At 54.3% G+C, this 14,419-nt stretch overlaps 2 protein-coding genes across 4 annotated transcripts in view; one reads left to right on the forward strand and one right to left on the reverse strand.

Moving 5' to 3' along the window:
• The window catches only part of SMPD3 (sphingomyelin phosphodiesterase 3), a 79,895-nt gene extending 70,989 nt beyond the window's left edge, over positions 1-8,906 (forward strand). Inside the window, exons 4-9 of the mRNA XM_080645663.1 lie at positions 2,137-2,212; positions 2,322-2,477; positions 3,609-3,698; positions 3,956-4,019; positions 5,816-5,978; positions 6,225-8,906. Coding sequence (XP_080501789.1) covers positions 2,137-2,212; positions 2,322-2,477; positions 3,609-3,698; positions 3,956-4,019; positions 5,816-5,978; positions 6,225-6,326 — 651 coding nt within the window. The 3' untranslated portion in view covers positions 6,327-8,906. The remainder of the gene's footprint in view (positions 1-2,136; positions 2,213-2,321; positions 2,478-3,608; positions 3,699-3,955; positions 4,020-5,815; positions 5,979-6,224) is intronic.
• Positions 8,907-9,057: 151 nt separating this feature from the next.
• The window catches only part of PRMT7 (protein arginine methyltransferase 7), a 45,752-nt gene continuing 40,390 nt past the window's right edge, over positions 9,058-14,419 (reverse strand). For all 3 annotated transcript variants that reach the window (XM_080645661.1, XM_080645662.1, XM_080645660.1), the window contains exons 14-18: positions 14,095-14,256; positions 12,923-12,997; positions 11,515-11,675; positions 10,310-10,406; positions 9,058-10,087 (exon numbers count right to left, since the gene is read on the reverse strand). In XM_080645661.1, the coding sequence (XP_080501787.1) occupies positions 9,908-10,087; positions 10,310-10,406; positions 11,515-11,675; positions 12,923-12,997; positions 14,095-14,256 (675 nt within the window). In that variant the 3' untranslated portion in view covers positions 9,058-9,907. The remainder of the gene's footprint in view (positions 10,088-10,309; positions 10,407-11,514; positions 11,676-12,922; positions 12,998-14,094; positions 14,257-14,419) is intronic.

The following is a 14,419-nucleotide window of genomic DNA, read 5'->3' on the forward strand; positions in this document are numbered from 1 at the left end:
TTTGCCTCGCCAATTAGAGAGCCCGACTCTGGGCCCCTCTCTATTGACAGTCTGTGCCCACCAGTATCAAGAGGCAAAACCTCTCAGTGTGATTGTTTGTTTTTGCAAGAGAAACACAAGCCTCTGCAGCTCCTGAGGACTCGAGCCAGAAATCAATAAGTCCCGGCACATAATCAAGTGGATCTCAGCGCGCTCACAGGCTGACCGAGCGGGAAAGGGGTGAGGAGCTGAGTGAGGCGCCTGGTGGAAGGGCTGAGGGAGAGGCAGATGGCCTTGGCCTGTGTCTCTTCAGTGGCAGGGCTGAGTGGTGCCTCTCTGCACCTGTCCTGTCCCTGCCCAGTACTCAGCACAGGCAGATGCACTAAGTGCTGAAGGAGTGAGGGGATAACGCTCTAAGACCATCGAATGGGCAGCCAGCGAAAAGCCTAAGTCACCAGGAGCTCAGGAAGCAGTGCAGAGCTCGAGGAGAAATTGGGAGGGGCCCGCAAACTGATTTGAACTGGCCTCAGCCATCAGAGCCTCGTGGCCCTGGCCAATTATGGTATAATTTTAGTATAATCCTCACAGATGTAGAAGCACTAAGCAGGGGTGCTCACAGCAGTATTATTATTGAAGAGGGACCAGGCAGTCATTGCCCAAGGAACACAGGGGCGAGCGCGCCACCGTGTGGCCTTACATGGGGCATCATGGCTTTAAAACCGGGTTGTGTTTTTGCAACAGGACAGACACATCAGTGGTATGGGATTTCTTGAGCTGTTTCAAAAGTGCAGGGAATTTTAGACTGAGGCTTGGGTCTGGAATACAGGCAAGAAGTGAACATGAGTTTATAAAAAGCTCCAAATCCAGGCTGTATGGCCCATTATCAAGTAACCAGACATGTATCCCGCCCAGGGCGCTGGGAAAAGATGTGTCTCCATCTGGCTGGGAAAGGGGATGAGGAGCTGCAGAAAGCTAAGGGTGTGTGATGACACCTAAGTCCATATGGAGATTAATGCCAACTTGACTTTGACAGCAGAGATGGAAGCCTTGGAGGCTCTCAGAGTAGAGGACCGTGGCGTGGCAGTGGTAGCGGCAAATTCAGGCCATCTTAGCTTCAGGATGGGCAGGACTGTTCTTGGTGGATGCCAGGTGCACCCATCCTGCTGCTACACAACCTGTAGACCTGGCCTCTATGGTCACCTTCCTGGGACAGTTTCTAGGGTCCAGGGTCTTGTCATCATTGAAAACCCAATCAAGAATGGATGGGTGGCCGAAACCGGTTTGGCTCAGTGGATAGAGCGTCATCCTGCGGACTGAAAGGTCCCAGGTTCGATTCCGGTCAAGGGCACGTACCTTGGTTGCGGGCACATCCCCAGTAGGAGGTGTGCAGGAGGCAGCTGATCGATGTTTCTCTCTCATCTATGTTTCTAACTCTCTATCCCTCTCCCTTCCTCTCTGTAAAATATCAATAAAATATATATTTAAAAAAAAAAAAAAGAATGGATGGGTGAACTTTGGGGAAGACAGCAGAAGCTCAGGCAAGAGGAAGGCTGGAGAGGAAGAGGCTGAGTCAACCAGAGGCCTCTGGGCAAAGGTGCCCACAGATGGTCCTGGGGAGCATGCCTGGGAGGGCCTCACCTGTTTTAGCCTTGAGCAGCTGAGCTGTGGGGAGGGCCTGGGAAAGACAGCAGGCTGGGTGGCCGCCCCTCACCTCTCTCCACAGCTCCTAACAAGGGCTCAGGCTTGCATCAGGTCACCACGGGGGCCATTTCGAGTTGTGCTGTACATTGAGATGCTGTTATCATTACGCCAACCTGTGGAGACAGCCTGCCAGAGTCATCTGCGGTTGGGCACAGAGTCGGGGAGGTGCCGCCGGTCCTACTCCTCCCCTGGGTACTCCATCTCGTGAAGGGGGTGAACAGGAGGTGTGGACTGAGGTCTGGGGAGAGTGGAGCTGCCATTTCTTTATGCATCTGCCTCATGCACTAAACCAGGAAATTCCGGAAACAGGACATGTGCTAAAGTCTAGCCAGAAGCCAACAGAGCTGGGCCTGTAAGGATCTCACCTGGTTGGGGGTGGTGTTGTCAGTGTCCTTTTGTGCTCAGAGCAATGACTACTTAGACTTCCCCACCGACACCTCACCTCCTACTCCACAGGTGCAGGTGGGAAGCACACCTCAGGACCAAAGAATTGTCGGATACATCACCTGTACACACCTGCACGCCCCGGAAGGTAGGGTCTGGTGGCCCGCACTTGTCTGGGGGTGGAGGATCTTTTCTCAGGGCCTGGCTGGGGCCTGGCTGCAGCTTCGTCATCGGGTTTCTGTGGTTCTGCTCTGTAGAAGACAGTGCCATCCGGTGCGAGCAGCTGGACATGCTTCTGGAATGGCTGGCTGATTTCCGAAAATCTACCTCCTCGTCCAGCACAGCCAACCCCGAGGAGCTGGTGGCGTTTGACATCGTCTGTGGAGATCTGAACTTTGACAACTGCTCCTCCGGTGAGGCTGGGTTCCTCTCCATTCAGGTTGGCTACTGGGGGAGAGTGGGGGCTCCAGTCACAGCTAGCAACACAGGCAGCTCGAAGAACTTCCTGCTCCTTGTGAGCATGTGGGTGGGATGTTAACAAGACTACGATTTCTCTGCCCCCTAGAAATCCTGGAATGAGAAGCACCCACACTCTGCCTAGAAAGCTCAGAAGCCTCCTTGCTGGAGATAAGATGCCCTAAAAATGAACCTGTGAAGGGAAGGCTTGGAGCCTCTGAAATTCAGACTAAGGACGAGTCAGCTAGTACACTCACCAAGTCTTAATTCAGCCCTTACTTTGCACCAGGCATAATTCTAATGGTTGGTCATGGGCCAACTGTGCCATTTAAGTCTCATAACAACCCCAAAAGTGGGCACTGTATTTATCCATATGCTATGGAAGAGGAAGCTGAGACCTCGAGAGGTGGAGTAACTAGTCCAAGGTCACACAGCCAGTGAAGTGGTGGGCCTGGGAATTGAACCTGCAAATCATGCTTTAAACCATTAGACTCGAAGTTCATCATGGGTGAAATTTCAAACAATTGACTTAAATATCTGATCTGTGAATCTGATGATCATGCTCATCCCAGGGACCTCCTGGGAACTGGGGCAGCTCTGAGCTTCTGCCAAGCCTGGGCTCCCGGGCTTCTTCCACTCTGGCCAGAGCCTCAGCAGAAATGGAGGATGGGTGGGTGGCATGGCCCTAACCCTCAGGGTGCACAGGGTGGTGCCTTCACCTGCTGACAGCTGTTTCTTCACGGCCAGGAAGGCATCCCAAGGGTGGCAACTCAAAGGTTTGTGAGAAGAAAGGTACCCACCATGTAACACATCCCCCTACTGCAGCCCTGTGGCCCCTCATTTGTCACATGCCTGACACCAGCTCCAAATGCTGGGTGCTCCTCACATCTTCCTGAGTGAGGGTGGGGACCCAGCACATATAGGAAGAGGCTGTCAGGAGGGGTTTCATCCAATCAGGCCCACTCAGTGACCTGTCCTTCCTCTCCAGGGTCTCAGAAAGGCCCTCTAGCTTCATGAGTTGGCAGGACAAACTGGAACGCAGGGTAGGTCACCTCCCTCTCTGAGCCTGCCTCTCTCCCTCCCTGCAGACGACAAGCTGGAGCAGCAGCACTCCCTGTTTACACGCTACAAGGACCCCTGCCGCCTGGGGCCTGGCGAGGAGAAGCCATGGGCAATTGGTGAGCTGGCGCTGGGGCAGGCAATGTGGGTAGAGGGGAACTGGGGCAGGGGAGGAGCACTGCCAGGTTCTGAACCCACTGTGCTGAGAGCTGACACTGCACCAAGCCTGGGCTCCCCATGTGCTTCCTAGAGGGACCTCCAGGACTTGCTCCCAAGACCCCGGTGCTGGGGGATTTGGGACACCCGGGCTGGCAGATGCCTCCTGGAGGCTGGCTGGGTCCTACCTGCAGTGACTGCTCTCACCCCTTGTCTCCAGGTACCATGCTGGACCAGGATGGCATCAACGACGAGGATGTGAGCTCCCCTGACAATCTACAAAAGTAAGCACCCCGCTGTGGGGCCAGGCGCGCCGGGTTCTGGGCTGAGCACCCAGCTCTGCCTCAGCTGTGGGGAGATGGCTACAATCAGGGCAGAGGAGAGAAGGAAGCCCATGAGAGCTTCAGGGACAAAGCTGGGGTGGGTGGAGGCCCTGGAGGCATTCTTGCCGGAGGGGTCGGCCTTACAGAGAAGCCCCAAAGTAGACCCGGGGTCCTGAGGCGGTGTTTCCTACACCTGCAGTCCTGGCTCACTCTACAAGAGCCAGTCCAATCCCAACCCCTGTCTGCCTTGGGAACCTGACTTGGGGCCCTGCCAAGCACAGGAAAAGGGACCAGAATTTTCCAGGGCAAGGCTCACGGCTGCCAAAGAGCCCTGGGGATGACACCTGCTCCAGGGAGCCCAGCAACTGTTCGCCACCGATTAGACAAATAAAAATACAAGCAAAGCTAACATACTAGTAAGCCAGTTATTTTCAAAGTAGAGTCAGCTCCATTGCAACCAAACTTCATTCTTGAACCCAATGACACTTCCATAAAGGACACGTTCGAGAAGCCAGCGGCAGAACCAATTTATAATTCACAGCCCGAGACTGCACAGAGTCACGGCAATGGCTCCTTGCAGCTAATTTGAGCCAATTAATTAGATTACAGACTAAATTTGAAACATCATCCTATGCCGAGAAAATTATCTTTTTATGAGCTGATGATTAAAAAATGACTATCAGTAACTCGCAGATCACTGATGCTGGAATTAATTATCAAAGGCAAAGGACAGTAATGGATTATATTTCTGAGAGGTACCAATGTTCTGCATTCATTAGTATTATTTATCTCAATGCTGATAATGACCTTATAGAAATCCATGTTTGCTGGCTGTGCCTGTCCAGGTGCTCCTTCTACCCGTCCAGGGTCTCTCAGTGGTTGCCACTCTGCCCCTGACATCGGCCTGCACCTGTCTCTGCGACAGTCTCCCGTGAAGGCTCCTCCCCACAGGTGCTCAGACTCTGCAGGAAACCTGGCAGGACAGATGGCAGACATGGAGTCAGGAGACCCGGATTCAGGGTGTTAACACCCCACCCGAGCATCCTGGTCTCCCTGTAGAACCTTGGCTAGCACTTAAGCACCCATGTCATTTTCCTTCCTCTGAGGAACAGGATAGTCACATCCCGTTATTACTTTCTTGGCACTCCTGGTCCCCTGGTCCTGGGGCCCACAGCAATCATTCTTGTATCAGAGGAAATGGAAGCTCTGAGGTTTGGCACAGCTGCTCAGAGACAGGTTGACACTAGAGTCCTGTCCTGGGATGGGGCCTGGGTGCTTTCCTAGCTCCCCACCACCCCCTGAACCTGAAACAAGTCATGGGGTTCTGGGGTCTTCCCGAGAAGGGTCCCTGAGGTTCACTGTAAAGACCAAGTTCCCCCAAATGGGACCCGACTGACTCAGAGCAGAACCCTGTTATGCAGAGGGGACAGGCAGTTCTGTTCCCGACTCGGGTACAGTCTCTGGGCTGCACAGGGTCCAAGCTGTAGCCACAGCCAAACTCCCAGTTCAGAAAGACAAAGCAAGTGCTGGCCAGCCCGAGGAAGACATGGGGCATTCCAGCATAGTTTCAGTCAGGAACATGCAGCCTCAGACTCAGTTTCCCTCCATCCTTTTTGGTGCCCACAAGGAAGAAAGCTGTTAAACACAGGGGTGTGGTCTGACCTGCTTCTCTCGGAGTGAGAACCTGGCTCCACACTCAGGACTTGGGGCCTGGGGCGGGGCCAGGGTCTCAGCTTGCCTACTGTTTGCATGAGCAGGGTCTTGGAGAGTGAGGAGGGGCGCCGGGAGTACCTCGCCTTCCCCACCAGCAAGAGCTCGGGGGCATGCCAGAAGGGACGCAAGGATGTGCTGAAGGGCAACGGCAGGCGCATCGACTACATGCTGTATGCAGAGGAGGGGCTGTGCCCGGACTGGAAGGCTGTGAGTCTGGGGTCGGGCAGCCAGGCCGTGCCCATAGATAGGGGGCCCTGAGCCCTGTACCCCTCAACAGCACTGAGCTCTCCTCTGAAAGTGAGACCTGCCAGTCCAAGCGACCTTTGGGGCCCTCGGGATCCTCCCACCTCTCTGCCCTTAGGGAGACCCGCCAGCCCCAGCCCAGAACCCACCCTTGCCTCTGCATGGTGTCCTTTGGGTCTAATCAGGATGCTTCTCTTCCCCCAACCCCAGGAGGTGGAAGAATTCAGTTTCATCACCCAGCTGTCCGGCCTGACCGACCACCTCCCGGTGGCCATGCGGTTGATGGTGTCTACGGGGGATGAGGAGGCATAGACCAGCCAAGTCATCACAGCAGCCTGGCCTCTCCTAGTCCTTTGAGCCAAAGCCCCTTTCTGGCCATGTCCCCTCCAGCAGCAGTGCCAGGGAGAGGGCAGGGGCCGGGGGAGCCGAGGTCATCCCTGGGTGAGCTGCAACCAGCGCTGCCCTGCACCTCTGGGCACCAGCTGTGAACAGGAGTCAGGTCAGCTCGAGGAGCCCTAGCTACCCAACCAGTGCCATTCTTTCAAAACGTGATTTTCTACAAATCTACAGCACAACCTAGTTTGTAACCCGTGGGTATGAGAACCGGGTTTCTGTACTCTTTGTATCTTTTCTCAAGCTTCGTCCAGGGTTCATTATTTCTGTCTGCTGCCATGTTGTCTCGCATGCCTGCACCCTCGCATGCACACTGCCCGCATGCCATGTGCCACACCATAGTCACTCAGACCCCATGCTCAGGCCTCACCCGAGGCCAAACTCCAAACACAATCAGAACCAGCCAAAGAAGCATTCCTGGGCACAGGGCCGCCAGCGCGCTGCCTGCAGCTGGGTCGGCTCATGAGCAGGGACGTGAGGGCTGTGTCCAGTCACCACAAGCCCGGGCTCTTCCCAGGGTCTTGCATTCAAGGGCGATTACATTTTAAAAAGAAAAACAGGAAGAGTCCAGACCAGGAACAACCCTTCACGTTAAGAGGGTCTGCAAACTGCAAGGGAGAATGCTGCTCTTCTGAGACAGGCGCCCCTCCTGGCCTGGGACCCACTCTAAGTGGAAACCGGAGGCTGGGGGGAGCTCCCGGATACAGCGGAAAGGGCCCTGCTGGTTTTGAAAACGATAAATGTGTAGCTTCTCTTCTGCCAAAACCAACACCTCCTCTTTCTGCCTGATCCCGTCTCTCCTCCAGACACCCTTCTGGTTTGGGACCAATCCTTCCCTGGGGACTGTGTCCCCATCCATATGCTGGAGGAGCTCAGGAACTGTCCGCCTGCCTCTGGGTAGGCTGCAGCTCTGTCCCCCAGACCCACCCTCAAAAGTGACCCTGGGGCCCTAGTGCAGAGGACAACCTGTCCCCCCCCCCTCACCAGTGTGCAGGCTGCGGGTGGCAAGGTCAGGGGCCACTGCTTGCACAGGGCAAGGAGTGGTACTGGTTGGCATCCAGGCACATAGATGCCCACTCTGCCACTAGGTGCCCAGGGCCAGCCCCAGGCACCCAGGCACTGGGCGTGGCAAAGCCTATACGTGAGGCCTGCAGCTCATCGCCCCATGGCAGCACTGCCTCCGCCCACCTGCCTTTATAAACACCTGGGGACGCTCCCTACAGTCACACAGAGAAGGCTGTGTCCATTTCCAGGTGTGAGGCTCCCCCGGCTCAGGGGACTGTTCTTGACAACCCCCATTTGTCTCCCCCTCTCACAGCACCCTGACCTCTGCTCACCTAGCTTGAAGCCAGCTTTGCCCAGCAAGGCTGGGGAGCATACTAGGACCCTCTGGTGTCGGTGCGCTGACACTGTGCCTTGTCACCCAATGAGCTGCAAGAGGGACCAAGAGGGGTCCAAGCAGCCAGCCAGAGGTCAGGTCCTGTGCTGGGAGAGGACAAGCTATATACCCACCTTGCCAGGGCAGTGGCAGAGCTGAGGGCTTCAATACTTCCCAGCCCTGCCCCTAGGGTCCAGAGCCACGAGGGGCTACTCACTGCTGAGGACACAGTCCCACCTGAGCTCTGCTGTGCCCCTCCTCCAAGGGCCTGGCTTTCAGAGTCTTAGCCAGGCTTTGTGGAGTCAGAAGGCCCCTCACTCCCAGGAGCATCCAGGAATCTACTCACACAGGCAGGGTCCTACTGGGCAGGCACAATGCCTAGGTGGTGGGGCCTAAGCCAAGGACCCCAGGCTGCAGCTTGGCAGTGTACCCAGGAGCGCAGGGGAGACAGGCTAGGGCTCCTGAAGCAGAGAAACCTCATGGCGCCCAGCCCTCAGAGGGGCTGCCTCCCTCCCAGGGCAGCTGGATGGGGGCCACTGTGCAGGGGCACATGCTTCTCTCTTCTCACAGGGCGGCCTTAGGCAAGTCATACCTCCCTGTGCCTCAGTCACTTCCTGTCCTAACAAGGTCGCCTCTACAGCCGGCCCTGGTGTACCACCTCCCAGCTCCCCTAGCAACTCCCTGATGTGGCCTCAGTACCGAGGCTGCCATCACCCAACCACATGTTTCTTGAAGCCTGTGGACTCCAGGGGCCGTGCACAAGCCAGACTTTTCCATTTTAATTTTTAAAAAGGAAAGAAAAGAAACATTGCCAGGATCTCATATTCTGTGTGTTTGGCCTGGGAGGGGCAGACAGAGGGGTTACCCAAATCCCCAATCAAGGTCCCGAACCTGCCCGGGGCCCAGCCTCCTCCAGAGAAGCCAGGAGGCAGGGTCAGCTTGGGAAGGAAATGGTCATTTTCATTTGTCCAAACCACCTTAAGTTTTAAGTATGAATATTAATCTTGATGCTTTTTAACTATTGTATTAACTTGCTGAGATTTAGAAATACTGTTTTAAAAAAGAAAAAAAGACTTTTTTAATTTCTGTATTTTTTTCTGTATTGTATCCTCATGGGACATTAGGGGTTTTATATGGTAAGCACACCTAAGGTTTTGGTAAAAACATTATCAAATATATATCCAGACGATTCTTCCCTAGAAGAAAAACAATCTTTCACCTGATAAAATATTTTGAAAAGAGAGGTGTTTTTCTCCTTTACTGGTGCTGAAAGGAAGGATGGATCACAAGGAGAAAATAAAACTGTGAGGCTCAAGGCTGGTGTTCTCCACTTATTTGAGCAACAAGCTGGGGCCAGACCCAAGCTGGGGCAGGTGATAAACAGCAAAAGGGCATTTTGAGGGTCAGGGGGAGAAGCAGTGTACTCATCTGCCCCAGACTTCTGAGGTGGTGTGAGGTCCTTCTGCAAGAGGGGGACACACGGAAAGGGTTGTACCTCCTGGCTCCCTCTCCTGGTGGCTGGTTTCTTGGATCTGCATCTCAGGAACTGCTTTGGAACAGCCTCCTCCCTGTCTTCTGAATAGCAGAGAAACCTCAGCCTGGTGTCCATTGTCAGGTTTTGGTCACCTGCTGGTGCTGCACACTAAAACCAGATACTTAGGAATGTAGCTTGGTGACATTACCCATCGAGTGAAAGGGCCGGAACCTGGTCATCAGCCCAGCCATGAGTCAGCATCTCGGCCCCTGGAAGCTCCTCCTAGCCAGAGCCAGGCAGAAGTCCCAGTGCACTGGCCAGGCTGGCGACCACCACAGACAGCCCAGCCGCCTCAGCACATGAGGCCCAGAAAAGTGGTTCTGAAGCCTTAGAGCTTTCTGAGCACATCAGAACCACTGCAGAGTGGGCTCTCTGCCCCCTCCTCGGCTTCAAATTCAGCCAGCAGCCCATGCTGCCTGCCACACCTGGAGTGAGGAGCCAGCAGTGTGATAATGAAAAAGGGAAGAGGTCTCCATACCCAGAAACTGGAACTGGGGCCTGAAAGGAAAGGCACCTTCAACTTCCTTCCCAGAAAGCCACACCATTCAGAGCCCGGAGCCTCGGGCCACTTTATTTCTTAAGTGAGGGTCAGTGCTCATCATCCAGGGTATCTGAGAGTGTGAAATCCATGGTGATATCTCCAGTGAGGGGTTGGAACTCCACAGTGTAGCTGACTGTCTGCGGGCCTCCCAGAGGTGCTCTGGGGTCCAGCATGGTGCTGAAGAAGTACACGGCCTGCTTGCAGTGTGGGTTCCAGCAACAGTATCCCTGCAGCAGGAGAAGCAGAAGGTGGTGAGGGTGGCCAGCAGCTAAGCCCTCTTCTGGCCAGCTTCCCCTGCTAAAAGCTCGAAGTGGGAAGCTACTGCTCAGACCAGGTTCCCATCTGGCTGACCATGCCCCAGGAATACCCAGAGCACAGTGGTGGTGTGGCCCCCCCAACAGCACCGGCTCTCAGGGTCAGCCACTCTGGGCCCATGTGCACAGCAGTACCTTGTCCTCTGCAGGCTTCAGCAGGCCAGTGCTGATGGTGCTATCCGGGGTCAGGTGGTATTCCATCCACAGGACAGCCCCGTGGCTCCTCCCAGGCCTGGGGGAGGGGGATATTTGGTGAAACAGAAACAGCACCACAAGAGATGGCTGAATATGGCCATGGCTCCCCTCTGCTTTCTTTCTTTTTTTAAAAAAATATATTTTATTGATTTTTTACAGAGAGGAAGGGAGAGGGATAGAGAACTAGAAACATCTATGAGAGAGAAACATCGATCAGCTGCCTCCTGCACACCCTCTACTGGGGATGTGCCCGCAACCAAGGTACATGCCCTTGACTGGAATCGAACCTGGGACCCTTCAGTCTGCAGGCCGACGCTCTATCCACTGAGCCAAACCGGTCAGGGCTCCCCTCTGCTTTCCAGAAACCTCTGCTCTTCCCCACTTCCACCTGCCCAGTCAGGAGGCTCTTGACACTCTGCCTGACTAAAAGCCACTCAGTAAAATGCTGAACAAGAAGAGCCACAACCCAAAGCCCCCCTCACTCCTCACAGCCTGGCCACGTATTCAGGTAAGCCTGGGACAGGGCAGGTCAGCCACAGGACCAGCCTCCTTAGCCTGCGGTCACAGAAAGGCTTGGTCCAGAGGCTCAGAGCACAGCCTTGGCACCGCATGCTGGAAGAACCCTCCCTGATACCCTGGATGGCAGGCTAGATGGTCTCTGCCTGCCTCCCCTCGTCAGAGGAGCCCCAAAGGGCCCTGGGCTCAGGGCTCCACCCAGGAGGCTCTTCCTCTGGGAGCAGCAGCTCCTCCCATGAAGGGAGCTGGAGCTGGGTGGGCCTGACCATGCCTCACAATGAGTGCCCTCACCAATTCCTAACCTGCTTTAGTTCCCAGGAGAAAAATGGTCCAATGGGTAACCATAGCAACCAAATTCACATTTCTCTGCAGCTATGATCCAACATGCTGTTAGCTCAAAGGGAGCCTGAGATGCGGAGGGAAAAGCAAAGACCACTTTGGCACTGCCTCCTACCCAGAGGCTGTGGGGACCCTCTATACACTCAGGGCCACCTTAGACCAAGAAGGGCAAGGCTGAGACAAGGAAGGCCAAGTGGTTAGCCACATGGGCAGTAACTGCTAGACAGAAAGCAGGCACTCCCCACCTCCTTATCTCCTTCCAGCACTCCCACCCAGGAGCCAACACTTACCTCCTCAGCTTGATGGAGCCCTCAGCACGGACAGACTGCGGGGGGACTGGCTGCCGAAAATCAAAGGTCAGGATCTGCTGCGGCTCGGAGAGGCTGCGGCACGGGTACTCCCACAGCGGGTGGGGTTCAGCCTCCTTGCTCTCCCTAAAGTCCAAGGCATGCTGAGAAGGGAAGGAGATTCGAGGCTCTGCAGAGACAGGGCCAGGCTGCCCTCGGGGTAAGGGGCTCATGTCCCCACCTCCAGGGTCCATGCCAGTGGCCCCTCGCCTCCATGGACCAGTCCCTCAGGGTAAATGCCACAGTCTCATGGGGCAGTGGGTCTTCACAGACCACTGGCTTCTCTGTTCCCTGTGCCATTCATGAGCTATCTCCCCAGCAAGTCACTTCACCTCTCTAAGCCTCACTTTCTCCCTTTTTAAAATGGGATGACACTGCTTATCTCACAAGCTACTTTGAGGACCAAATGTCTACAATGACGACAACACCTGGTGCTTGGACACTCGCCTGTTAGGTGGCCCTCACTAAGCACTACAGCTGACAGATCACCCCCACGTGAGGATCCCAGTCTACACAACGCAGAGACAAGCAACCATGGTGCCCGAGGAGCACTGACCTCCTGCAGAGACCGGGCTGGGCAAGAGAGCTGCCTGGAGTGGGGACCTCGGAGTTGCCTCCTAAGGTCACACAGGAGTTGGCTGCAAGGAGAGTGGACAAAACTGAGGAGAGAGCAGGCCTAGCAGCAGGGGTCAGTGACTCTGAAGGGGTGACTCTGCAGGGGGAGGGGACAGGGAGCCTCACAGGTTTTCCCACAGCGGGTAGACAGGGCCAGACTCAGGATCTACAGGTTTATTTGAGCTACAAGTGGGGAATGGTTGAGTGGGGGAGGCAGGAGGCTACATGGTCACAGACGAGAGGAAGTGGCCCAGACCAGAGCAGCAGCAGGGAAAGAAAACTGGTTTTGGGGCTCACTGATGACCTGATGGTTATGTGAACAATCCATAATCATCGTAGAAAAATGTGAACAGAGCCCTGGCCGGGTGGCTGTTAGACCATTGTCCCTACAACAAAAGGTTTTGGTTCAATTCCCAATCAGGGCACATACCTAGGTTGTGGGTTCAATCCCTGAGCAGGGCGTGTATGGGAGGCAACTGATTCTGATTCAGGGGTTACAGCATGGGGCCAAGAATGGCTTAGTACTAGACCCTGAGACACAATGGCTCTCAGACTAATGCTCATGACGAACCAAGCAAAACAGATACACCTGCCCCCAACAGAAGAGCTCTCTGCACGCTGCTCACACTGCCCAACCCATGTCTCTCCATGGAAGCCAGACGTCCCTGTCAGAGGCCTGTGGTGATGTGGAGTGGGTGGGAGGAACACTGTGGGTGGGAGCTGCAGCCCCATCTACCTTAATCATGTCATCCATGATGTGCACATCAAAGCCTTCACAGTCGCCACAGGGACTCCGGATCCGCCATAGGTCCTACGAGGAAGGCACAGTCTTCACTGACACCCACCTGCCAGGGAACCCTGACGTCTGCACCCACCGGGGCCTCAGGGAAGTGTGGCAACAAGATAAGGAGGGTCAGTGAGGTCAAGCTGGGGTGGCCCCAGGCCCAAACCTTAGGCACATCGTGCTGTTTTCACATGCCTAAAAGAGACACCCAAGGTTGGGGGCCTAGAAGAGACTCCCCCAAAATTGAGGACAGTTCTGTGACATGACCCCAAGTCCTCTCCCACAAGGAGACAACTGGCCAGAGCTACTGGGCTGGGGTTTCTTGCTCTCTGTCCATCCTGAACACCATTTTCTTCAGGAAGAAATCTATAAGGCTCTGTACCAATAAACAGAGCGTGAGAACAGGAGGGAGGGGACCAGAAGCCCTCAGACCAGTCAACTTTGTGTCCTCTGTCTCCTGGATTTTTGCCTGGAAACGAGCATCGCTCTCCACATTCCTTCTTTGGCCATGAACACCAGAATTCATGTGGAAATCTCATCGGTAAACAAATAACACAGAAGATATACCCAGAAAGTCAGAAAGTAAGGGATGGGGTCACTCAGCTACCAATGGACAAAGCCATTCTTATCAAAGAAATATCAAATGAGGTTCACTCGACATTTCGGGTTAAAAGCATTTTAAAATCCTTTTAATAAAAATGCCTTTCCCAAAATGACTTTGTGACTGTGGCTCTGCTTTGATGAGAAAATTAAAATGAAGCTTTTCAATTTTTTCTCGCATAAAGGTGACTCTCCCATCTCAAAAGGCTTTTAACAAGTGCAGCCTGGACTCTTAATGAGAGCAGAGCAAGCTGCACAGCACGTCTTCTGAAACTCTTAATTTATATATTTTAATTATCCTGATAAGCCATATTGTACAATGACAACACATAGCCAATTCCATTTCATATGTCAAATTATTGCATTTTAAAAAAGACAGGCATCTTCTATTCAGCCCGGCAGGTGCTGAAACAGAAAAGCAGAGACCAAATCACACAGACCTGAGGACCACCATCTACACCCAAGTCTTTGCAAGAAAGCAAGGTACCCCTGACCCGTCTGCAAAAAACCTCTGGGTGGCCTACCCTGAACTCCACGACCACAGCGTGCAGCGAGGCAGCCTGGGGCATCACCACAGCGCCAGGCCCCAAGTGCTGGTCCAGGGCAGTCCGCACATACCAGAAGTACAGATTGTGCCATGGCAACAGGCTGGTGGTAAAGAACGGCTCACCCAGCAGGACAGAGACCTGGAGATCAGAGCGAGAAGCAGAACCAATACATCAGAAGGACTCTTCTGAAAAGAAACACAGGTCACAAGTTTCACGGGTACATGGAAGTAACAGGCCATTCATTTGCTCACTCACTCAGTCAACAAAGAAGTATGCCAGGTCTGCACCTGCCCATGAGGAT

The sequence above is a fragment of the Plecotus auritus genome, assembly GCF_963455305.1.
Source record: "Plecotus auritus genome assembly, chromosome: 10".
NCBI classification, from domain to species: domain Eukaryota; kingdom Metazoa; phylum Chordata; class Mammalia; order Chiroptera; family Vespertilionidae; genus Plecotus; species Plecotus auritus.